The sequence below is a fragment of the Anomalospiza imberbis genome, chromosome 11 (genome assembly GCF_031753505.1).
Source record: "Anomalospiza imberbis isolate Cuckoo-Finch-1a 21T00152 chromosome 11, ASM3175350v1, whole genome shotgun sequence".
Taxonomy (NCBI): domain Eukaryota; kingdom Metazoa; phylum Chordata; class Aves; order Passeriformes; family Viduidae; genus Anomalospiza; species Anomalospiza imberbis.
Window position 1 is genome coordinate 13,830,360 of NC_089691.1, and position 25,168 is coordinate 13,855,527.

The 25,168-nt window shown below is 47.8% G+C and overlaps 1 protein-coding gene across 6 annotated transcripts in view; it reads left to right on the forward strand.

Annotated features, from left to right (window-relative positions):
• The first annotated feature begins 467 nt into the window (after positions 1-467).
• Positions 468-25,168, forward strand: part of MTMR14 (myotubularin related protein 14) — a 31,311-nt gene continuing 6,610 nt past the window's right edge. For 2 of the 6 annotated variants that reach the window (XM_068201992.1, XM_068201994.1), the window contains exons 1-17: positions 470-661; positions 738-883; positions 5,202-5,310; positions 6,318-6,393; positions 7,090-7,150; positions 7,678-7,800; positions 8,326-8,399; positions 11,147-11,217; positions 11,811-11,885; positions 14,186-14,252; positions 15,241-15,326; positions 15,565-15,641; positions 15,884-15,920; positions 17,403-17,473; positions 18,099-18,148; positions 18,356-18,494; positions 21,197-21,373. In XM_068201992.1, coding sequence (XP_068058093.1) covers positions 533-661; positions 738-883; positions 5,202-5,310; positions 6,318-6,393; positions 7,090-7,150; positions 7,678-7,800; positions 8,326-8,399; positions 11,147-11,217; positions 11,811-11,885; positions 14,186-14,252; positions 15,241-15,326; positions 15,565-15,641; positions 15,884-15,920; positions 17,403-17,473; positions 18,099-18,148; positions 18,356-18,494; positions 21,197-21,373 — 1,568 coding nt within the window. In that variant the 5' untranslated portion in view covers positions 470-532. Of the gene's footprint in view, positions 662-737; positions 884-5,201; positions 5,311-6,317; positions 6,394-7,089; positions 7,151-7,677; positions 7,801-8,325; positions 8,400-11,146; positions 11,218-11,308; positions 11,449-11,810; positions 11,886-14,185; positions 14,253-15,240; positions 15,327-15,564; positions 15,642-15,883; positions 15,921-17,402; positions 17,474-18,098; positions 18,149-18,355; positions 18,495-21,196; positions 21,374-21,701; positions 21,724-21,811; positions 22,833-25,168 lie in introns of those variants that run through there. The other 4 variants (XM_068201995.1, XM_068201996.1, XM_068201993.1 and 1 more) reach the window with 4 other exon arrangements.

Genomic DNA, 25,168 nt, shown 5'->3' on the forward strand with positions numbered 1-25,168 from the left:
TTTGCAAGTTACACAAATGCAGATAAAAACCACATTGTGTTCGCAAGGAGCCGTGTGCCTCCGGCTGGGCACGGGCAGTGCCCGTCACCCGCGGCACGCACAGCCCGAGCTGGCTCCGTGACACTGCCCGGGCACACGAGCCAGTGCCGCCCCCAGCCGCGTTCCGGGCAGCGATACCGCTCACCCCGCAACTCCTCTGCCACGGGCTCAGTGCGTGCGACCACAGTCCGGGAGGGGCTCCTTTAACTGAAACCCGCCTCGGGATTCTGTCTTTAGGGCAGCGCCCTGGGCACGCCAGCCAGCGCCACGGTCGGACCCACTCGGCAAGGCCTAACAGCGTTTGCCGCGTCTCTCTGCAGGTCTAAACGCGGTGTCGGAGCAGAGCCCGGTCCCCCCGGAGCGGGGCTCGGCACCCCGGGGCGGAGCGCGGCGCGCCCCGATGACGCCGGGAGCGGGCGGAAGCGGCGCGTCGCGGGCGGGCGGAAGCGGCGGGTGGGACGATGGGCCCGAGGCGGCGGTGAGCGGCGCGAGCATGGCGGCGGCGGCGGCCCGCGGCTGCCCCCCGGCGGGCTCCGGGGACCGCTCCCTGGCCGAGCTGCTGCTGGAGTTCTCCCGGGCACAGTACCGCGCCAAGGACGGCGGCGGTGCCGCCGCTGCCAAGGTGAGGGCTCGGGAGGAGCGGGGGGCGCGGGGAGCGGGGACCGGCGCGGCGGGTATTGAGCGGTGGCTCTGCGCAGGTGGAGCGGATCGAGCGGCGGTGCCTGGAGCTCTTCGGCCGCGATTATCGCTACAGCGTGATCCCCAACGTGCACGGCGAGGTCTGCGCCCACTATCCGCGATACATCGTCCTCCTGGAGCGCGACGCCGGCGCCAGCCGTGACTCGTAAGGCCCCCGGTTCCCGTGTCCCGTCCCGTGTAGCTGACGCCCGGCGGAGTTGTCCCGGGGAGCTTCCGCGCCTGGCGCTCCGAGGCTCCCGCTGGCCGGGGGAAGCCCTGCGGGCTGCGCTGCGCTAATTATAGCCGGTGGTGTCAGCCGCTCCCGGGACTCCCCTCGCTGCCTGCCGGGGCTGCCGAGCTCCCGTGGGGCTCCTCCCGGGGCTCTTGGGCTTGGTGAAGGCTGCCAAGCTGAACCCGTTACTCGGGGGCTGTGAAGGAAACCGGGTGCTCCGAGGCAGCGCTAGCTCTGCTGCATGTGGCCCTCGAGTAAACCTGAGCACCGCGTTGGCTCGTGGTGATTGTTGTGTTGCAACTCGCCCGAAGGCTCAAAGTTGTGAGCAAGTCTCTGTGATGCTCTCGATGAAGTGCCTGTGGTATTGCCGCAAGGCCTCTGATGTGGGAAATTTTAGTCTGCAAATCATCTCGGAGCAGGGGGTCTGATAGGGGCTAGGCAGACAAGACAGTCTGGACAGATATTTCTGTCATTCCAGACAAAATTCCAGGTTATTTCATCTCTCCCCACCATGATGAAAAGGTCAGTGGACGCTGAGGTTTAGAGAGCTAATGGGAAACACTTGTTCAGTTTGGTGCACATCTGAGCCAACACATCTCTGGACTTTGACCCACAAGCTCAGGATCACGTTGGTCTCGCTTCTGGCTGAGTATGAGCTGCTCCTTCCAGCTCCAACCACAGTCTCTCGTTTTTACTTTTTTCTTCACCAAAACATAATTTGCAGTCTTGACTGTGTGTCCATGACGAGAGTGATGTGTTCAAAAGAAGGGTCAACAAGTCCTTCTCACATGTCCAGCTGCTTTGCCTGAGGAAGGAAAACCATCAGCTGGCATGTAGGCTGGGTGCTGTAGGAGGGGGTCTTTGGAAAGCAGCTACAACTGACTGCCAGGTGGGAAGAGTTTCTCCCTAACAGTTGGATGAGATTAGAAAAGCTTAAACCCCTTCCTGCAAAAAACAGGAAACTGAGGTTTGAAGCTGTTAAATACAACTAGGGGAAGCTTTAAGGAAGAGAAAATGAATGCTTCTGCTTTTCCTGCCCTTGCAAGAGGAAAGGATGCTTGATTTTTTTGACAGCTATTCAAAACAAGAGTACTTACACTTGGTGCCCCATTTTCTTCTGTGACCTTTGCAAGCCAGCAGTGACAATTAACTGTATTTATACTGATTCTTGGCAGGTTTTGATTTGCTGTCCGAAAGAGTCACAAAACCACACTACACTTCATCATCACTCTCCTGATTTCAGTGTGATGGTTTTTGTAAAAGCTGCCAAGTGATTTTTAGACAAATGCAGCTTTTGCTTTAATCATTTTACTCCTATGGAATAATTATGGAATAGAGACCATTGCACCTCTTGTGTTATGGAAGGTAAGAACCTCTTTCAGTGAGCAGGACACTCCATCCAGGACCGAGTCTCTTGAGGAACCATAGAATGGTTTAGTTGGAAGGGATCTTAAAGATCATCCAGTTCCGATCCCCACTGCCATGGGCAAGGATAACTTCCACTAGATCAGGTTGCTGAGGGCCCCATCCAACCTGGCCTTGAAGGCTTCTGTTTTTATCTTTGTAATGTTTTTCATCAGCTGGTAAGATCTACGTGAGGCTTCAAAACTCTGAGAATACTGAGGCGCTTTGGAAGCAGTTTTCACATGTACAAACTCTTTGCTGTACCATCATTTCTGTCAGTACAGCTGCTTCTGGAGCCATGTGGGGAAACAAAAAAAAATTGATATTTTTTAACCCAAATCAGTTCATTCTGTAGCTGGGCAGCTGGGGGAAGAAAGGACTTTCCTTGATCAAAGTTTGCTAACAGTACTCTGAAATCCAGGCAGGTGCAGATGCAGAAGAAATTCCGTGTGTTTTGAACAGTTTTCTTTAGATTTTTCTCCTGTTTATGCTGCATTTAATCACTAGCTCCTGTAAAAGCATTACATCTGTTCTTCAGAGTAGCTTCCCCCTTGCTACCAGAGTCTTGATACAACTGTGTTTGTTTGCACGTTCATCTCTTGCATTACTGAGGGTGGTTATTGAGATGAGAAGATCTGAGGGCCTTATTCGTAGCACAGCCATGCCTGATGGCAGAGCGGGTCTCTCCAGTGTGTGGCAGGCTTCCCAAGGATCAGGCGTGGTGTGCCTGGGAGAGGGGCTTATCCTTCCATGTCCCCAGGAGGGTGCAGGGCTTCCCGCTCACTCCGTGTCCTGGGCTCCTGCCAAGCTGCTCAGACTCACAAGTGCTGCAGAAACCTCTCCAGGGCAGTGCAGTGAGTGAAACCTGTTGTCTTGTCTCAGCTCCCAGAGAGGTGCTTCTCTTATAATTTCTGATCTTTCAGGTATTTCATTTTTGCTAACTCATCTTCTTGGAAGCAGTGCCATGGAACTATTTTGGTAATACTGCATTTAAGTTCTTGTTTCCCTCTGTATTTGCTTTTGCAAAGGAAACGTAAAGGGAACTGGAGCAGAGTGCAGGATATGATAGATCTCTTAATTGCATGCATTCATTTAAAAACAGTCCCACAACCAAATCTGTATCAAAATCTTTCGAGTTTCAAAATAATTTGGTGTTGTGAAATATACATGAAGGCATCTCTTCTCACACTTGCTCACATTTTCCTGCCTTTCCAATTAGCAACCTCATGTTCACGTTGTTTAAAGAAGATTAGCTTGGGTTTTTGTTCTTTAAATTCTGGTATATGTCAAAGGTTGTTCTTTAAATTCTGGTATATGTCAAAGGTCTTTGGAGCTGGACAGCAAAATAATTGTATATGCAGGAAAACATGAAAAACTTAAACCACCACTATGAATTCTGAGAACCAAATCCTTCTATTAAAAAAAAAAAATTATTTGGAAGTCTTGTTTTTTGTTTCCCTGCTTCTACTGGCACCACCTTGTATAATTTTTTCCATAAACAGATCAATTTCCATTTTAATAATAGATTTTTTTTTTAACCGTTCCCAGAGTGGCAGCTGCTGGTACATTGCTCCATGCGCAGTGATTCTGAAGTTTAGCAACTTTTGTTAACTTCCATTGTAAAGATATTAATTTGTTCCTTGGCCATTGTTGTGCTTGGCGTTTGAGTTCTCCTCCTCCTCCATGTCCTCTCCTTCACCCTGATGCACATATTGCTGTGCATCTGCTCATCTTCATCTGCTCTTTCCATCAGACCCTGGTGGTTTCTCTTGCAGCATAGACTCTCCCTTGGCTGCCTACTCACCTTCCTGTGCCTCTTCAGGCGGGGGTGGGTCACTAGAATCAGTTGATTTAGATGAGCTGAGAGCCTGTGCTCTGCACGGTAATGCTGGTACTTCTGCATCTCTAGGGAATTTCCCATGGTCTTATTTTTCCCCTTTTTCAAGTTTACCATGTTGATAATGTTTTAGCATCCAGAGATCAGGCAGTTCATCTGCCTCTTCTACTGTGCTCCATTACTGGAAAGGCTAACTGGAAATTCTTGTTAACCGTCTCCAGGTGCATAGCCACGCACTTTTGTATGTCCAGACTTAACCTGGTCTCTAATACATCACTCTGGATGCTTCTCCAATTCCTTGAGGTCTGTGTAGTTCAGAAGTGAGTTTGGATTCCTATCCAATGTGGGCTGGTACTTAAACAAACTGAAGTAATTTTAACATGTTTCCAAAATGTCTCCTGGTATGAAACACAATTCTATTTTAACTTCAACAAGAAAACCAAAAAAAAAAAATGTAATTCTGCAGATGCAGCTGACATTAATCTAAGTACCCTGTTCAACCCATTAGCTGATTTAGTTGTTTAATTACCTGGCAACACAAATGCTTGAGGATCATGCAGTGTTCAAGATTTGATTTTCTATTATATTCCTTTTTTTCTTGCAAAACTATCCCTCTGATAGTGATTTCACTATGATGGTAGTGCTGAGCTGCTTTTGAATGGAAAGATGATAGCAGGGAAAACAGAAAATGTATTTTTGTAGACACTGACTGTCCTTCCCTAGTAATCCACGTGTTAGTCTGTGGCAGACCCTACTGGTGGTGCTTATATTGCCAGTTCCTGATGGTGCTGTCATGTACTGTGTATTTCCAAATAAAAAAAGGAGCCAGAAAAGTGTCCAAATGTGTTGTACAGCAGCAGAAGCAATTCTCAAAGTGTTTTCATGCTTACTAAGTTCAGAGCTAACTTCTAGGGAAAGGGATGGGATCCCAGCCCAGGGTGTCAGCAGCAGTTTTGCTGAAAGACGTGTGAGAAGATGCTGTGTGTACTGATCTGAATCTCTGCCCACTAGGTATGAGAGCACTGTGCAGGTTGGCAAACTGCAGGACCTCATCAACCGGAGTAAGATGGCCAGGTGTAGAGGACGCTTTGTTTGCCCAGTCATTCTGTACAAGGGAAAGGTAAAGTTTCATGGATTACCTGTCTTTACTGAGAAAATTACCTTTCTCTCTGCCATTTGAACTGTGCAGCCATCAGTCACTTGTCACTTTTCCAAATGGTGTAAAAATCTGCTTAGGTACAAGCAGACAGCCTGTAGTAGCAGGGAGCATTTGCTTAAGCTGTCTGTGGGCACTTCATGCTGTTCTCCCCCACCAAATCATGAGCCTTGCACCAAAGAGCTAACTTTTTTTTTTTTTTCTCCTATGGATGTTCTTTCTGAAGTCCTTAAGATACTTGGCATTTCAGAGGGGAAAGATATTTATTGTCTCTGTCCCTTACTCTTCCCAGCAGCTCTCTTTGAGTAACTTTCCTCTCTCCAGAGAAGTTTCCTTTGTCTGTTCCCTTGGGAGGCAAGATTGCATAAATGGTCTTATGAATGTGTGGGCTTGACTGCAAGGGGATCTGTAAGAAAATGAAATTAGATTCATTTTTTATGTGAATTACTTAAACTATGTTGAAGCCCTGTAGGAATAGTCTCATTTAGAATTTAAGTAGCTTAATTCAGTTTTCTTAGTTGAATTTAGAACCACTGTATGAATAGCAAAATCATACCTGTGACAATTTTAATCTAGCTTGACTGAAGCCATTGTGGGCTGCATCTGCTGACCTTTCTCTGCAGGAGTGAACTGCCCAGAGTCATCTTGGGACCATCCATAATCTCATCCAGAGGAATGTGGAAATAAGGCTCAAGCAGGGTATTAACAGAGCATGTGTTGCTAAATTGGCAGGAACTGACTGTATTAATGCATTGGAGAACTGGAGATGAAAATATGATTTAAAAACTAGCTACAGATAAAGGCACTTGGGAGTTTGCTGTGTTTGGAGAGCTCAGACCAGGGTTGCAGGGCAGACAGCTGAGAGGTGATAGCTGTAGATACCAACCCTTTCTATGTAACCTGACAGCAAATAAGCATGGTAAGGGAAAGACTCCTGGAGCCTGTGTGATTAACAAAAAATCTTCCTCCAGCATATTTGCAGATCAGCAACACTGGCCGGCTGGGGAGAGCTCTATGGGCGCACTGGCTACAACTATATCTTCTCTGGTGAGTGAGGAGCCATTTGGCACTGTCTGCATGGTAAGGCTGGTCAGTGCTGGGACAGTGACCTACACATGAGGCCAAGCTCTTCCCAAGACCAGTGGGAGCTCTAGGATGGGCTGCGTGTATCAGGCTTAGCATAACAGAGTGAAGACTGAAACCTCATGTCCATTTCCAGCTCGTAAGAACCTCAGTGATCAAAGAACTTGAGGTTGAATAGTGAGTTACAGGAAACGTGTAGGCAAATAAAGGCATCCCAAAGGATTCAGGGTACCAATTTCCAAACACTGGGGAATGAGAATAATGGAGGAAAGAGGATTAGAACTTGCTGTTGCTTGACTAATCATTGGGAATCAATGCTGATAATGGTGAGATATACTGGACTGTAGGGAAAGCTCTTCAGGGGAGTAGTGGGTGTCTGTAGTGTGGGAGCTGAAATTTGGCTTAAAAAAGCACTGCATACCATTTTTGAGGTGTCCTCTGGCTATCAGTCATGGGTTTGACCTGCCCAGGTACTTTGCAATGACAAGGAAAGAGTGGGCTACATTAGAAAACAAGATTTTCAGGAAGAGGAAATGTGGGGAACCATGCTTAGGTATGAAGAGAAGACACCAAACCATGGCCTTTTTGTTTGTATATGTATCTTGTGAGATTGGGGATCGAGTTGGTTTACAAAAGCTTCACTTAATGCTTTTCTTGCAGGAGGTTCTGATGATGCTTGGGCAGATGCAGAAGACATTTCCGAGGAAGACTCTGCGCTTAGGTTTGTATGCATCATTGGGATGAGGAAAAGAGAGTTTGCTGACTGGCTCAGCCATTCAATTCTGCTCTTTTGTAGTTTGGGTTTTGGGCACAGGCTTGAGACCCACCACCAGGCTCAGGGTCTTACATTCCTTGCTTTTGGAAAAGTGTCTTGAGTATTGATGGCTGGCTGAACCTAGTGTAGCTGAAGCCTGCTAATCTATTGACAGAGGGAAGGGCTGGAGACAGGAATATGTAGAGCCATTAAAAATGTATTTGAAGGGCATGGCTGTGTTTATTTCATCAAAAAGTATATCTCCAGGCTGTAGAAATTGTGTTGTATCTTATGTGCTTGTTGCAGAACGGAGTGAGATGTGGGAAGGGACCATGAGCACAAAACTTGCAGTGTCATTTTGCAGAGTCTGACTTGGCTCGCGCTGCTTATGGCTAGAAGTGGTTCAGGGAAGAACTGTGGCTCAGCTGGGAAGAATCAGACTCAGCTTGGTCAGTCTTCCACGCTCACCTTGCTTTGCTCATTCTGTCTTGCAGAAATGCAGACTCCCAGCTGTTTGACAAGGTCAGAGGGCACGACATCAAGCTCCTTCGATACCTGTCTGTCCGATACATCTGTGACCTGATGGTGGAAAACAAGAAGGTGAAGTTTGGCTTGAAGTGAGTCTGGGTTCATTTGTTTTTGTGCAAGCTTTGGTTTGCAGCTAGTGTAGCCCTTACATGTGAATTGCTGTCAGGTGTGCACTCAGCATCCTGCAAGCAGTCCCTGGAAGAATCCTACAACAGCATAGGTTAGTTGTTGCTGTAAAGAATACCCCAAGGTTTTAGGCCACAGAAAACTGTATCAATGAGCAACATAGCTGTTTTCATCTGTATTCTGCAGTCTGAGTGACTTTTTCCCTGTAGAGCTTATAGTAATGAGACAGTCACCCCTTCAGAAGGGAGACAGCAATGGAGCCCTCTGTTTCTATGCACAGAGGGAGCTGTTTCTCCTACTTATCTCAGAGAAAAGCTTTAGTGATTCTGGCCTGTACCTATTTATGTGCATGTGCTGGGTAAGTTCTGCCCCTGCTCACAACTGAGTCAAATCTTAGTCAAGGGAGTGCAGCAAGTAGTTTTTGGGTGCAGGTGTCTGTCCAAAAAACACTTTGTAAATATCTGCTGTTCTCCTCTTGTCCTGTGCAGCGTGACGTCTTCTGAGAAGGTGGACAAAGCTCAACGTTATGCTGATTTCACGCTTCTCTCCATCCCATATCCAGGTACAGGAATGATGTCCAGAGGGATTCACAAGGGACAGGTGACAATCTGTTTCTGGGGGCTGGGAAATAACTCTATATGTGTATATGTAAATGATCATGACTTGCTGAATGTTTCCTATGTTCCTTCTAGAGAAAAACTTGTTTAAACTGAGAACAGTGCAATGAACCTGGATGCTCTGGCAGTGAGTCAGCATTAGGCACTCTTTGAGGTGGCAAAATAATTTCTCAGCAGTCCTTATTAATTCAAGCACAGAGGAAAAGTCCCAGAGGTGGAGGTGGTTAAGATGGCCTTTGACATCTCTGCAACTCTAAACTACTACTTGATGCAAAATATATATCTTGTTCTTTGTTATGTAAAGACCCAATTCGTAAGGGTAATTTCTAGTCTAGTGTTCCAGAGCTCCACTGTAAGAAATCTCAGTGCTGGCAGAACAGTTCACCTGAGCCTGCAGTGTACAACAGAGGCAGCCCTTTGCAGCCTGTCTCCCTGGCTATATCCATCCCTGTGCCTAGCAACCGCTGCTGGGTCACTCACACTCTTACAGAAGAACTGAGTATTCCTGCTGCCTGCTGATGTCGGGCTTGGCGACAGGATCAGATGTGAGGCTGCTGTGCCTGAGGTCTGTCTGCAGACTCTTCTTTCTCCCTAGTGCACAAAGAAAGGGAGAGGAGAAAAAACCAAAACCAGCAAAACTCTGGTGGCTGATCCAGACCCAGACTTTTCCTTGATTGCTAGTTGTTGCTCTTAAACATTTTTTAAAGGTGTATTTCCTTTTATACAGAAATTAGTGACAATTCAGAGAAGCTGTATGAAGATTTCTATCGAGTTTGCCATGCAGGTTGCCAAAGTGTACAGAAATAAGAGTATTACTGGTTTCTGTAGTACATAGCACAGATATGTGTTGCTGCTGCATACGTCACCAGACTTGGAACATGAGAAAGACTGTGTACACAGGTCTTTTGTAGGGCTGTAAGGAATGAAGAAGTGAATCTATAAAGTTAAGCTGCAGAGTTGTTTCTTTGTGGGGATCTGCATATGGTAAGCAATATTATTCAGTGATGGTCCTTCCTCTTCTTCCCTCTGGGACAGCTGCTTTCTTTTAGCAGCTCTTCACTGCCACGCTGGAGATAAACCTTATAAAACTGCAAATACTCCCTGCAGATGTTGCCTGATTTCAGCAGTGCTAGTCCATGGGGGAATGCTGTCATTCTGTTAAATCTAAGGCATACACATCTAAGGATCAGCAAACCCTCTAGTGACTGGCCAAATGCCGTGATACATTCTTATTGATGTTTCCAGGGTTGCACTGAAAAAATTTGTTTTGTAATTTGTTTCTGAAGTTATTCTGAGATCCTGTTGCCTTAGGTGAGGAAGGCAGTGTCCAAACAGAGTCATAGAATTGCTGTGGTTGGAAAAGAGCTTTAAGATCGAGTCCAGTCGTTAACTCAGCGCTGCCCAGTCCCCCACTAAACCATGTCCCTGAGTGCCACATCTACCTGTCTTTTAATGCCTCCAGGGCTGGTGACTCCACTCCTTGCAGGGGGTGCACTTGATCCCCTCATCCAGATCATCAGTAAAGATATTAAGCAGGCCCCAATACTGAACCCTGGGGAACACCACAAAACCTGGGGAGCTGATACCAACTGTATTTAACTCTGTTCACCACCACTCTTTGGGCTCAGCCATCCAGACAGATTTTACCTAGTGAAGATTAAGAACTGTCTGGAGTGAAAGACATGAGTTAAAATGGGGTATCTGTAGAAGGTTTTGGTGTTTGTGGATGCCAACACTTATGCCATAATCCCCCATTCTTTGCATGAAGTCATTGTTTAATTGGAGTTAAATCTCAACTGACAGACTGTGTCCTGACTGCATATTTGAGGATTAGTCCTATCCTTGCACCGATTCTTTTCTTGTTTTTTTTTTTTTTTTCCATGGAAGTTACTTGTGACTTGCAGGGAGGGAATCTCTCTCCATAGCTGTGCCTGACACAGGGGTGTCTGGGTGGTGTGGGCACTGTGGCACTGCTGAGGTGTGCACAGCACACTGGCAGAGGTGTTTTCTGTAGCCTGCAGGCAGCTGCAGTGCTAATAGTGCTGCTCAGCTGTGACTAAGTGACTGCGGCTCACAGCAGAGACTTCAAAGAGTTGTTGGAGAAGAGCTGAGCCAAAGGACACACTTCAGGAGGAGAGTGCTTGGGAGACAGCTTGGAAGTGGTTATGTACCCCCTTCCTTCATGTGGGGTAAGAGAAGACTTAAATGTGAGAGAAATCAAGCCACCTCTGACAGAGCCCTTTCTTGTTACCTGCAGCAGATGCCCTGTGAAAGTTGGCTTTCCCTGGGGCTCTGTCAACACCTTCTTTTGGTGGTTCCTTCTCACTCAGCATGTCAAGCTGATGCCTTAGATCTGTGCAGAAGTCCAAGGCCCTGCAAAACATAGCTCCTTGCTGAAACCTTTTGTTCAGGAAAAAAATTAAATCAGTCCCTCAAGCTCCCCATTTGCTGTATTTGGAGTTTGCCCTTTGCTGTGTGAGTGTCTGCACTGCTAAGTGCCCTGGGCTGTTGTTGCTGGAGGCTGTGCTGCACGGTGTACTGAGGATTATTGCTCTTCTCTTCCCACAGGCAGCAGTTTTGATTGGTTTGGATTTCTTGAGCCTGGGGCTGCCAGCACTCCTAGTCCCACAGGCACTTCACTTGTTAGATACCAGTTAGCTGAATTGTTGTTCATTATCTCCTTTTCTTGCAGGCTGTGAATTTTTTAAGGACTACAAAGACCGGGATTATACAGCTGAAGGTCTCATATTTAACTGGAAACAGGTACATGGAAGTTACAAAATGGAGAGCTCTGTGTTTTACTGGGTTTGAGTCTTGCCTCCCAGTTCCTCAGTGATGGTCTGTATGTCATGTACCTATTTCTAATCACAAGGAGGAAAACAACAGGACAAACAAAACAGATATGGAATGTACTAAATTATTGATTGTAAAATTCATATGTAGAATAAATGAATCATTATCCTGAAGTCTAGGATGCTTGACCTCTCATGGAAGGTATGGGTTGCTTCCAGTTTTGAATTCTGATCTTATTGATAGCCTTGGTTCTCAGTTCTTTCTTCATATTTTATGTCCTGCTGAGGGGATGGTTGAGTGGGGCAGTCTTATAGAAATTCAGAGACTAATATCCCCATCTTTCACTGTTGGGAGCACATAAAAGCTCCTCTGGTCCATTAGTCCTTCCAAGAGCCTGAGTTTATTCTTACATCTTCAGGATTTTGCATTCAAAGATGCTTTGCTGAGATCTTTTCTTCTCATGCACCATTTGGCATTTGTTGTCTTTTTTTTTTTTTTTTCTGGAACTCAGTCCCTTTGAGTCATGACTTTTCCCTGACTAACTGTGTTTGGGTTTTTTACAGGACTATGTAGATGCTCCATTAAGTATCCCAGTCTCTCTGACCCAATCTCTGAATATTGATTGGAGCGAGTACCAGGTGAGCTAAGTGGATGTCTCTGTGGGAAGTCAGGGATGTATTCAGGAAGGATCAGGAGAGGTTTGAAATCTGACTTGCTCCTATTGCTGTAATCTGGCTCACTTTATAGCATCCCAGTGGGGCAAGGCTGCCTGACAGTTCAGAACAGCAGTGGAAATCCAAAAGCTCCGTGGCTTGCTGTGCCCCAAGGCAGCTGACTGTAAAGTCAAACGTTTTAATGTAGCTTTCAAAAATTTGCAATCCATTAGGGAGATAGGTTGCTAACAAAGGTAAGGAACAAGACAGGAAACAGAAAGCAGTATTACCTGTTCTCAGTCTCAGCTCAATGTAGGCCTGCCCTGGGCAGACTGCCTTGGCTGTGGGAAGTCATGAGAGAGGTCAACCTTCTCCTCTGTGAGCAGAGCCAAGGGACTGGGCACCTTCTTCATGGATATGCAAGGTGCCTTCCTATGGGAGAGGAGTAGAGAATCATAACTGGCCATGGCAGGTCTCCACTCCTTACTGTGGACAGCATGGCAAACAGTAATTGAACTCTTCTGTTTGCTCAAGCTTCAAAGTCTACCTTTGTTCACACCAGGGAGTATCACCTTACACTACTGATTAGTATGCTCTATTTCACACATAGTGTATCTACCAGGTTTTGTGGGGATTAACTGTGCTGGAGCATGTCACATTATTGTGCCCTGTGGCTGGAGAACCAGCAGAGCTCCCTGTGCTTGGGCCAGTGTTTATTGTCAGTGATGTAAATACTGCTTAAGTGCCAGCATAAGCAGAATCACAGAAAAGTTGAGGCAGATTTAATAGAACTAGAGCTTGTGTATGGCTAGAGACTTGTTCACTAGAATACCGAGCAGCCCGTATTTTAAAAAGGATATTAAAAACTGAAGAGGTGTAATAAATAGATGCAGAAATTATTTGAGGCCTGGAGAACATGCTTCAGTCAAAACTGAAGTTCTCCGTCTGTTTAGCTAATCACTAAGGTGATTAATGTATAAGTACATTTTTAGGGAGAAAATAGTAATTCTAAAGCACTCTTGAATCTGGGGAAGAAGAGCTGCACAGGAGGCAATATCTGCATCTGAAATCAAGCCTTCAGATAAGGAAAAACAGTCTTGCATATTACTTTGAGGATAATCTGCTGGAACATGCTGCCAAATGAGTAATGAGCTGTCACCCCTATTTGAGATGCTTCTCTGGGCAAAGATGTTGCCAAGTGCAAGCCTCAGGCTTTACATGGGGCAACTGAAGAAAACTTTGTCATTCATGATACAAAGAGATCAGACTGGGTGACTGGATGATGCCTTCAAAAATAAGCAGAAGATGAATTGAATTGGGCAGATAAAAGATTTTGTAATTATGTATTTTTCTGCTGCAGGCTGACTGTGTTCCCCGTTTCCCTAATGTTTTGTGGCTCTACAGGCTTCACAGCTCAGCAATATGCTCTTTGTCTGACACTAGTCTCCAGTGTGGTTGCACACAGATGTGCACATGTGCAGGTGCATGTCAAGGGTTCTGTTGCTTGTGGTCACCACTTGCACTGCTAACACTTCTGCCATGAAATGCATCCCACTCTACTTCTTCCTTGCCAGTGCTATCTTATTTCCCTTGAGCTGGTCCTGATTCTATCAAACCACTGAAATTCCCTGCATCTGCTCATGACGTGATGGTCAAGCGACAAGCTTGGGCTTGTTCTGATGTTCTTCACCTGTATGTCCTGTAGTACTGGAGTCCTTGAGTTCAGAGCCCTTCTGTAGTTCTGCTGCTGCTTGGGGGTTACTGAAGAAGTCCAGTGCCTGTCTGGAGGGTGGGTGAGGGTCAGCAGCCAGCTGGGGACATTTTCAAGGACCACAGAGCTTTGAGCAAAGTGCTTGGGTTGTGGGAACAGGCCTCTGCCTTGGCCTGCACATCCCGTCGTGCTGCTGGCTTTGCACACATGCCTGGAATGTGGCTCAGCCACTTGGAAAAGTGCACGTGCGCACAACTGGGTCAGTGCTCTGCAGGTGTTTGCTGCCTCTCTCAGCATGGGCTGCTTGCAGCTTTGGGGCTGCAGGCAAAGCAGCTCCTCTGCCAGCCAGGAGGACGGTAGAGATGGTCTTTTGTTTTATTTGTCTACCAGGTATCTTGTCCCAGAGTGACTTTTGCAGAGGATGGGGGTATTGATACAAAGGGGAAGTCTATCACTGAGGAAGGGCCACATGGTTATTTCTGCTTTGCTGCTATTCTGGATAGAGCAGCTCTGAACTGCAGAGCAGCCTTTTGCTGTGGGCAGGCCCCTACCATCAACATTCCTTTTTCTGCAGAGCTGGGACCTCGTTCAACAGACACAGAACTACCTGAAGCTGCTGATCTCCATTATCAATAGTGATGGTAAGACAAACTCCTTCCTCCCAGCAGTGTAACTGGAGCAGTCACTGTCCCTGGAAGAACAGCTGATGTTCTTAGTGCCACTGTGGATCAACTCCCAGTACAGAAGTCACTTTTAATTCTCTCCCTTCAAAACAGGATGATGGTCCTCCCATCTCAGAACTCCAACTCCCCTCTTAGGGAGGAATTGCTGATTCCTTGAAAACTCTTTCTTCCTGAATATGAATGGATATCTGAAAACTTAGACTATTGTTTTACTACTTTAAACCTGAAAAGAAGGAACATTGTGTCTTTGCTTTTTGACTCTTGCTCTTGTTTTGCTGGTTACCTGTGTTTTGTCTCGCCAACACAGGATCTCATTTGGTGCCTGTTTAAGAGCCCGTTCCACCCCCTTTCACCATGGACACTCCAACTATGTGAAGAGTGTCTGTTGCCCTGTGTGGCATCCCATTCCCTCTGGGCACTGTGACCTAGCACTGATGGATGGAGCCATGGCTGGCTCTGACAGCATGGCCAGCTATAGTCTCCTGCAGCAGCTGTGCTGGGACACACTGCAGGTTTTCTGTAGGGTGTAGGATTTGTGCCTTGCGTGTGCCTCTGCTCAGTGTGCAGTAGGAAGGTTAGTGAGACTGAAAAAATTGTTCAGTTGAAGCTGTTTTCTCACCAGTGTAGGAATAGATTGTGATAGTGGGTTACGGCTGGGTAGGTGTATGTTCAGGGTAGTAAAGTGATGTTCTTACCTAATGACTCTGTGTCCTGAGCAGCTGTCAGGACCAGGACAGCACATCAGCTGGTGCTGCTGACAGCCCAGGACACTCTGAGCAATTTGTTGGCTGTTGTATTTAAGACAGAATGTTCTGGCTGAGCTCTGCTCTTGAGCCTGGGCTGTGGGTACAGAGAGTAGCTTGTCTCTACAGATTTGCCATAAAGAAACCATTACTTTCATTGCAACATCCTTTTTTTTTCCTTCTCCTTCCTACCCCTGGAACAGATGACAGCGGGCTCCTGGTGCACTGTATATCCGGCTGGGATCGAACGCCTCTCTTCATCTCCTTATTGCGCCTCTCCTTATGGGCTGTGAGTACCTGGCTGACCTCCTCTGTTTGTGGGGCTGATTGCTTGGAGGGTGAGTGACTGTCACAAGGAAGTGGTGGTGGAGCTGTTAATGTTGCTAATGTTCTTTGGGACATGCTGTCACAGGCAGGTAGAGGAAGATGGGCACCCTGGATCACCATGACACTTTTCAGCAGCTCATGAATTCCCAAGTTCTAGTCCCCAGGGCTGCTGCCTGAAGGCTGTGTTGTTTTCTTTGCAGGATGGGCTGATCCACACATCCCTGGAGCCATCTGAGATTCTCTACCTGACAGTGGCCTATGACTGGTTTCTCTTTGGGTAGGCATGATAAGTTTTAGTCGCATTTGCATCTCTGTGCAGCGGGGGAGAAGCCTTGAGGGGTCATTTTGATGTTTGTTCACAGGGAAAGGTTGATGTTTGAGCAGGTCCCAGTGAGCTGGGACAAGAAGGGCTGGTGCCTTTTTTTTTAGCTGAGGGCTCAGGCATCTGGCTGTTCTTGACAGCTTGTACTCTTCTGCTGATTCTGGCATGTGACTGAACTTCCCTTGCTCTCTTTCCAGGCACATGTTAGTCGATCGACTCAGTAAAGGAGAAGAGGTGAGTGTTGGTCTGAGGCAGAGGCTGAGCACTGCTTTGTGTTCTCAGGATATCTGTTTATGGTAGCAGCATTCACTGCCTGCCCCTGGTAGTATCAGTGGTGTGGCTGGGCTCTAAAAAGATTGTTCAGGTGCTGGAAGTACGAGGTAAGAGCCTTGCCCTGTCACTTTGTGATGCGTAAGTTGTGGGGTTACTTGTAACTCTCTCAGGCTACAGTTTTGCTGGGGGGTGTCACTCCTGCCAGTTTCTCTCTTGTGCCATTAGTGTTCAGACCCCACATCAGAGGGTGCTAGGACTTGCTGTTCAGCTCAGCAGTGAGAAGGATGCTTAAGGTGTTTGAATCCTTGAAAATAAAGCTGGATAGTCCTGTGTGCTTGTCCTGAGTGCCAGCCCTCCTGCCTGGGTGCTGCAGCTGCATGTGGCTTGCATGTCATCAGAGGCTCACGGAGCAGCTTGTGCTGGTTCCAGTGTGTGAGTTTGGTGAGATGTGTCTGTGGGTACACATATAAGTCTGAGACACACTTAAAAATTAGTTGAAGTAATTCTCTGCAAAATCTTTCACTGTTGAACAGCAAGAAAAGATTCCTCTGACTATAGTTGCAGTATAGTGCACTATCATTTCTGAGTAGAAAAGAGGTGGAGTGTGTGTCTAACCCTGTTGCTATTCCCCTGCTCCTTGAACTCTCACCTTACTGAGGAATCTTCTGCCTTCAAACAGCAGAGACGTGACCCTGGCCTATTTTCCATCTTTCAGGGGTACAAAATCCCCTGAAAGAGTCAGTATCATTCCTCCTATTCATTCCTTTCCTGGAGTTCTACTGGCTCAAGCCTGAGAGCTCTTCTCTGCTTGGTCATGGGTGGAGTCAGTAGCTGCAGCAGGAGAGGGGGTGCCTGGCTGCCTCTGGCACTCCCTGCTCCCCACTTCTCCCAGGAGAAGGGCACAGCTCTGCACGGGTGGGTGAGGTGGCAGAGACACAGTGGGGTGAATGATGCAGAGCAGACTGGGGTGTGGCAGGGCACGAGCCTGGGGCCACAAATGCTTCAAATGCCACAAATGTAGGTACCTCATGCTTCCAGATGTGGTACTGGTCTGCTGCTGAGGTGGAGCATGTGGCTCTAACCGTGCAAGTCCTGCTGGGTTTGCTGCTTACCTGGATGTATAAGCAGCTGCTGCCATCTCTGTCCCATTCTGCACCGATGGCATAAGTACCTGCTGTGGGCTTGCAGCATGTGTGCAAGACCTTGATAAGGAGACTTCTTGTTCCTCTTCCTTTCTGGGCCTCCCCGTGGCAGGGAGCAGAGGGGCAGTTTACATGGAAGAGAAGGCCCAGGATGGGATGGTGGCAGCCCATGGCACACTGGAGGCTGGTAGCTGCAGATTTTTTGCTATCTCCTTCCTGCCAGCACCTCCTCACCAAGATAAGAGGCTGCATGGAGCCTCGGGTTCATTCCTGAACCGCTTTTCTCTTTCCCTTTGCTCAGATTTTCTTTTTCTGCTTCAATTTTCTGAAGCACATCACCTCTGAGGAGTTCTCTGCTCTGAAGTCACAGAGGTAAGGAGCCTGTGCTTGCTGCTGCATGGGCTACAGAGCCAGGGAGCTTGTTAGTGCTGCTTCTTTGGGGAGATGGAAGCCCTGGTGTCCTGGCCCAGTTTTCTTTAATTTATTCTGCACTCTGAAGGCTGCAAAACGGGGCCGAGGCTTGTGAGATGCCACGTTGTGCTCTGAAAAACTGTCCATACTGAAATGTGCTCTCTGCTTAATGACTGTCCGTGGCTGCTTTAGCACAGATGAGCCCAGAGATGTGTGCTCTGGCTCAAGCAGGCTGCACAGCAAGCTCCATCAGGCACTGGTGGGCACAGAGGGGTGGCTGGTTTGTAATGGAGTGCCCAGCATAAAACCTTCTTATTTCAGGAGGGACAGAAAGAAGCAAAGCCCACCCTGGATGCTCTGAATAAGTACATCATGTGCAGTGTTGCCTGTTGCCACCTTCTCAAAAGCATGGGGAGTTTGGGTTGGGACTGTTAGGAGCAAGACAGTGCACACTGCCCCATCCTCTCCCCTCTGCCCCTGCATAGCTAATTCCCCCCTACTCTGATCTGCTGTGTGTGACAGTGACCTGGCTATGGCCAGCCTGTCCTGAAGTGTGCCTGAGGTAACTTTGTCTTTCCTTCCCCAGAAGGAAGAGTTTGCCACCTAGCTTCACCCTGGAAGAGATCTGCATGCTCAGTGAGTGTCAAGCATCAGTGCCCCTGGGTGCTGCTAATGGTTCATTGCTTGTGGGCTTGGGTTCCCAGCTTCAGGATGACCCCAAATGGGTGTGCTGCCTGTGGGGCCTTGCAAGAACACAGGGCACGGGGAAGTGTATTGCTTAAAGGGAGAGGAAGTGAGTGAAACCAAGCTGGTCTTCAGGTAGCTCTGTTTTCTTCTCTCTAGAGCAGAAAGACCGAGGCAGCACCACAAGCCTGAGCAGTGACTTCTCCCTGGGGATGGAAAGTTCCCCTGGAGCAGCTGGGAGCTTTACCTATGAAGCAGTGGAGCTGATGCCAGCAGGAGCACAGGCTCAAGCAACATGGTGAGGAGATAACCACTTGGTGGGCTGAACAAAGGGGCTGGCTCTGGGCCTGATGGAAAAAATATTTCTGCAGTGTCTTGCCCTCCAGGTTTGCTCTCTGTAGCTTGGATTCTTTACAGTGAGGGGAGGAATTTGACTGTCAGAAGCTTTGCTGCAATTTGTACTCCATAGCTTCTGCACCAAAAGTTGGAGGCCACCCCATGTTAAAAGGCTGTCAGGGTTCTGCAGGGATGCTACAAAGTTTGTACATAGATGAGAGTAAAGCATATTTGTTTCATTTTCAGCAGTTTCACTGTTAAACTTCATCCACAAAGGATTTCATTACTTTTAAAAGATTGTTCCAAACTACCAGAAAAATTACATTTCACAGCAGCCTCCCCAGGGAAAAGTGGAGATGGTTTAGCTGCCCTAAAATGAAGCTTAATCAGAGTTTAGGAAAGACATTATACACGAGGAGTGTCTGCAGTTAGTGGGAGCTGGGCTGGGTAGACAAGAATTCCCTCTAAATTTTAGCCCCCCTACCAGCATGAGGCATGTGAGCTGAAGGCAGGTTCCTGCCTGCAGCACTGATCAGAGACATTTCCAGGGGAGAATACAGAATTTTCAGTACTGCCTCTTGATAGAGGGGTCACATAGGACTTGCCTGGGGATGCAGGTGGCTGTCTGGAAGCGGGGAAAGTGTCTGGCAACTCTATTGCTCCAGGACAGGTTTTGGACTTGCTTGTGGAGTTTCTGGTGCTGTTTGGGGATTTCAGAGCCTTGCTGTAGGGTTGCCCCTCTCAGTTTAATTTTTCTCTCCTCTCCCTCAGCACTTGTGAAGACGCTATTTTATATTGCAATTATTTTAAATTAAATCTGGGTTGTGCTGGAGGCATTTGAAGTCCTCTGGGACTGAGCTTGCAGCCATGCTCGTGGCAGCAGCCTTTCTGAAGCACATTGTATATTCAATTTAAAGTGCTGAGAAGGGAAAGGAGAATATCCCTGCAGAATCACAAAATGGAGATGGAGAGTCCCAAACTCTTTGCCAGGTGTGCAACCCGGAGTGCTCTTAACGCACAGAGCCTGCCTATCCACATCAGTGACTGCATCGAGTAGAGAGCAACTTTCCACTTGCAGGGCTGCAGGGTAGTGAACTGGAAGCATTTGTGTTGCTCTGAGTGCTCAGGACACACAGACTCGATTCTGCTGCACAGAATCTATGTGTGCTTTTTACAAGATGTGAAGTGACCAGAGCATGCTGGAGGAGATAGCTGCACTTGTGTGGATCAGGGCTGGATTTTGCAATGGGCTTCCTAACTCTGGGTTGCTTTTATTTCTGTGGAAGACCTCGGGCTGTGTTGGGGCCAGCAGCTGCTCCGCAGGGATGGTTTGGGCCATGCTGGGGGCATGAGCTTGGGAAAGGGGAAGGTTGTGAGCTCAGTGAGAAGACTGGTCACGGGTGCTGTACTGCAGGCTGTTGTGGTTCTGTAGTCTGGAGAATACATAGGGCTTGCTACAAGCTGGATGGGATGTGCTCTGCATAGCATGAGGGGATGTACTTTGTTGTGTTGCCCTGAAAACAGGTGGCCTCACAGTCTCTGTGCAGGGAGAGGCATTTGATTTTTAGCTGTTCAGACCTGTTTCTGCAGGCTGTACTTGGAGATGTTGGCAGCTATGATAACATGAGATGAATAAAGCTTTAAGAGAGGCTGTGGTGTGATGTTTGAGGGTGGACACCCTTCAAGAAATGAAGGGAGGATATCACACTTTCCACTGTACAATGAGCCTGTCTTTAGCTGCACTTGCTGACAGTGCTTGAGATCTCAAAGCTGAGATGCCCTTCCATGTTTTAGGAAGAGTAACATCTTTTCCCCTAGAGTTGTTTCCTTTAGAATTTTTCTCTTTTACTTTTGTACATAGGGAGTCTTTGTCCAATTCAGTGTCGTCTTGGAGAAATTCTTGGGACTCTTTAGGGAAAAAACAAAACCAAACAACTGACATAAGAAGGAAAATCTTCTGAATGTGGAGCAGCAGTGATATGAATTAGTCCCAGATGTGTACTTGTTTGGCATGTAGTTGGGTGGTACTGTGAGCTAAGGCCTGATGCAGCAATGGACAGTGAATCATGACTGAGTCTGAATGTGCTAGCTAGGAAAGAAGCCAGAGCAGTTTGGGCTGTCAGCACAGACAGAGAGAGAATTGAAGTGTACCTACATCTGGAGTGACTGTCAGCTGCAAGCACATGGTCAGAAGTGTGGTCAGCAGTGCCCAAAGGGAATTGCTTAAAGGGAAAATAACACTGGTGGTGTGTCCCTGTCGCCCTCGGTGCGCACGAACGCCCACCTGGGCTGATACGCGCTGTGGAGTTCGAGCAGATTGAAATGGTCTTTCCCCGCTGGGAGGCCCCTTGCTCAAGGCGTTTTTGCTGCTAGACTAAACAAAGCAATCGCTGTGTGTGTGTGGGCTGATGCATTCTCCCGTCTCTGATTTCCAGGTCACGTGGATGGTGATCTATAAAAGAAGGGGCTGAGATGGGTTGAGCTCAGTGTACCCCCTCCCTGAGCTTTTACCGTGACTCATGGTTCCTTGGGAGGGAGGAGGGTGGGTTCAGTGGAAACAAGAGCTTGTAGCTGCTGGGCTAAACTCCAGCCTGTGGTGGAAAGGCTTCCTAGTTGGAGTGCATAGAAAAGTCAGCTTTCTCACCCACGTCCTCCATCCCTCAGGAGGAAGAGCTGTGCATCGTCACCACAAGCCGTGCTCTGGAGCAGAGCACAGCAGTCTGAAGACAGGCTGCCTTCCACTGGGATGGTTGAAGTCAAGTCCTCCAGCTCTTCCTCATCAACCCATTCTGATAACTTCCTGAGGATTGGAAGCAGCCCACTGGAAGTGCCCAGATCCAGGTGAGATGGGATGGAGCAGGCATTTCTCAGCAAAATGAGTGTCTAGTAAAGGGAGTGCAGAGCTGCAGTTGTGTGGCTCTGGAAATATTGAAGCACCTGTGTTTGTGTCTATGGACAAACCTCGAGAGGCCTGTTCCTCTCTTGTCTGGAGTGCTGGCTGTTAAACACAGACACTCCTGCCTGAGCCCCTAGAGGAGCGAGGAACTGTGCTGATAACAGCCAGCTGTCTTATGCCTGTCCTCAGCGCATGCCTCATCTGAGCTCTCACATCTCTGCATCCTGCATGCTTGCAGCTCACAGCACTTTCTCTGTCTAATGCATCCACCAGGATTTGAAATGGCTGTGGTGTTTAGGAAAGGAAGCTTTTCAAACCAAGCAGACCTCACTCTGCATCTATCCTCTCCCCCTTTTCACCTGCTGACCCTCCTGATGACACAGGTTGGAAAAAACTGGGTGCAGGTGGCAAGCAGAGATAGGAATCTGCTGGGAGCAAGCTTCAAGCACTGTGCCGGCACAAAGGATTCTGCCCTGAAGGCTGAGTGTTCCTGCTGGGGAATGGGGACCCTGGACCTGAGCCTAATCTCACACCATAGCAAAGGCACCCTTCTGGAGTCTGACACTGCGATAGGGCGGCGTCGAGCTGTGAGCTGGCCTAGGGAAGAAAGAACAGAGCCTCCGGAGCAAACACCATGTGTTTAGGCCAACATGGAATAAAGAGACTCCGAGATAAGAGGTTGCTGTTAACAGTGTCATATGCTTGTGTAGCCTCTGCAGATTTTCTGATGAGTCTTTTTGTAGTGATTCTGAATCAGCCACCAGCCAAATCTGAGTACTCTCTCATCGTATGGAAAATAAAATGACAAACAAGTAAAGCATTGAAAACTTCTAAGACTTTCTTAACAAGTGTCTCACAATTCCAGAGAAAAACCCCAGTGTCTGACAGTTTTCATAAATGAGGATAACTGCTCTCCCCAGAGAAAGATGTCAATAGGAGGGGTTGGAATTGCTGCTGGGGCCCACCTCTGCATTTTCTGTAAGATGGAAAGAATCTCCCAAGAAGAGAAGAAAATACTGGAAAGAAAACAGCTTGTCTTGGGAGTTGCTTTGCTCACAATGGTAGTGCCACAGTTCCTGTGCATGATCCCATGCCATTCCCAAGGTCTGACAGGCTGTTCAGTGCTTGCTGGTAGCAAGCTTGCAGCAGTGCTCAGGAAGAAGCAGTTTGTAATGCCTCAGCCAGACTGCTCTGCAAGAGCAAAGAGGAGAAACAGGAGGAGGCAGAAGAGCACCATAGTGAGGGTTAGGGTTGGCTTATCAGACACTGTCATGGGTTGCAGTTTCTGGGTTCTAAGCATGGTATGTTTTCTTCTGAAAGAGGTTCTGTCATTCCACTTGGTCTTTGGTCTCCCTGCTTCAGCTGTGGCAGTCTGAATTGGTCTGGTAGATAACACAGTACCTTCAGCTACCATTTTCTACCCTGAAGGAAACAATGGGTCCCATTTTGGGTGGAGGACTGTGTGGAAGGAAGAAGTAAATTCTGTCTCTTTGCCTCCTGAAAAATTGTGATACTAATATGGAAAAGCAGGAGCACAGAGACTGATCAGGATGCCAAAAATACCTTTATTCCTGCAGTGCTGCTGGCAGGTCAACACCCAAGGCTCTTGAGATGAAGAAACCACTGTACTTGACTTCCTAATCCTCTGTGTGGCCATAGCAACAAAACACTTCCCTTAACTTCTGCTGCAGTGGTTAAAATGGTTGCTTGTAAAATGCCAGCCGGTATCCTTCAGGTAGTTCAGGTCAACAGCCCAGTCCAGGTGCTGGCAGGCAGGGGAGCTCTGGAGGGAACAAAAAGGCAAGTCAGCAGGAGACATGGGCAGGGCCTGGGAGGGGGTAACTGGACTGCCCTAAAGAGAAAGGGTCACAAATGCCCAGTCAGACATTAGGAGCCAAGCCCCTCTCCTGGCCAGGCAATGTCAACAGGCTGCTGCTGTCCCATTATCTGCCCATCTTGGGTATCTTGCTCTGATCCAGAGATCCTGGGTACTTGTAAATTCCGGGATGGTTCATTGTTAGGCAAAGCAGTACAAAGGTAATTCCTATCACTCTTTCTGGCTTATTTCAACACGATGGTAATATCACATCTGCAGAAGACAAACACACAGGAAGATATTGCATAGACTATTTGCAGAGTAGGACAAGGTGCTGCTTGCTCTACAGAGAGCTCTGAGTAAGGCAGTCTATGTCCCTCAGATTGAACCCCCTGCATGCGACAGGGTTGCAGTTTGCAAACCTTTTCCTGTATTTGCATTTGACACCAGCAGTCTTAAGTATCCCATGACACTGCAGAAAAAATCTGTATCTGTGTCAGGGATTTAGCTTTTGTCTACAAAGCACTAATGTGGATTAGCAGCTGGATAATCTTTGCTTGAATGTGCTTTTGCTAAGTCAATTAAACAAAACCCAAAGTACTATAATCTAGAGAGCCGAGATCTGGAGGAGTTAAATTGCAAAGGATCTGCATTGACCAGCAGTCACAGAGAGCTCCCTTACTTAAGGGCTGCAGATGGCTGAGCTGTGGGTCTGGAGGGAGCAGAGTGGGACAGAGAAGCTGCTGCCCCTTGGCTTTGGGTGTTTTGTTAGTAGTGAGAAGAGTGTGTGTGCCCTGTGTGTCTTGCTCCTTACAGCCACCTCGCTCAGAAGGTGTATATGCAGTGTGACAGCTTGGGGTAGTGACCACAGCAGGAGAGGAATTGTTTACAGGAATGTTTTCTGGAATTACTGCACGACCATGCCACAAAATGGGCTTGCTGGCTAGCACATGACTATGTGCTGCAATCAGAAATGGTGCTCACAGAGAACAGGCTGCTCGGGCACTATCCCAGCCTGTAGATAACTGTCTGGGATTCAGCCAGGGCTCACAGTTCCTGGCAGGGTGCCATACTCCTTGCCAATATTTCCCACGCAAAGGTGGGAAGGGTTGTCCTTTACTCCAGGTTGCCACAGTCTGCCTGTACATACAGAACCTACTTAATGCCTCAGTTTGAGGCAAGAGCATATGCTGGCAAATGAGCTGCTTCCCAAATAGTCCTAGGTGTGTGGAAAAACGTCAGGTGAGCGGGAGCAGCATGGGGCAGGATGGAGCCTAGCTGTTGGCACTTGGCACTCATCTCAGTTACGTATTAAGAAAGGGAAGGATCCCTGACTGTTGCTCTGCCTCCAGTATTGACTCTTCTCTGGCAGGCAAGTGAGTGTCCATGTGCTCTGAAATACTGGCTTGTGCAGCATGTTGCATGGAAAGCACTGACCTAATTAAAAGGAACCATTCCAGGTTAGGAGCTGCCAGTTTATGGCCTGCGAGAGGTCCCTTCTTGTGTGAAGGAACAGCTTGCAGCTCATCTCTGTTTTGCTAATCTAATTTAGTTAATCTTGCACTTTTGAGGGAGTTTCTTCCCACTCGTGGACCTGAAGAGGTGGGTGTGTGAAGCTCACTTTGATTCTTTTTCTGTCTGCCATTAGATGTCTGTGGCAGAGACAGCGACTTGAAGATTGGCTGTATCTCATCTCCTCCAACCATGTCAGCTTTGCTGTTGTCCGGCTGCTTCCCAGCACTGTGCTGCCCTCTCTCCTAGCCAGCCTCTGGCATGGCTGTCATGTATTGCAGGCATGCTGTTCTTAAAGACTTGGGAGCTGGTTCTGATGTCCTGGCAGTTCCAGCTTGTTCCAAGGGCCTCACTGAAGCTCTTTTGGGGCTCTGCAGTAAGACTTTACAAGAAATATTCAAGGTAGAAATTA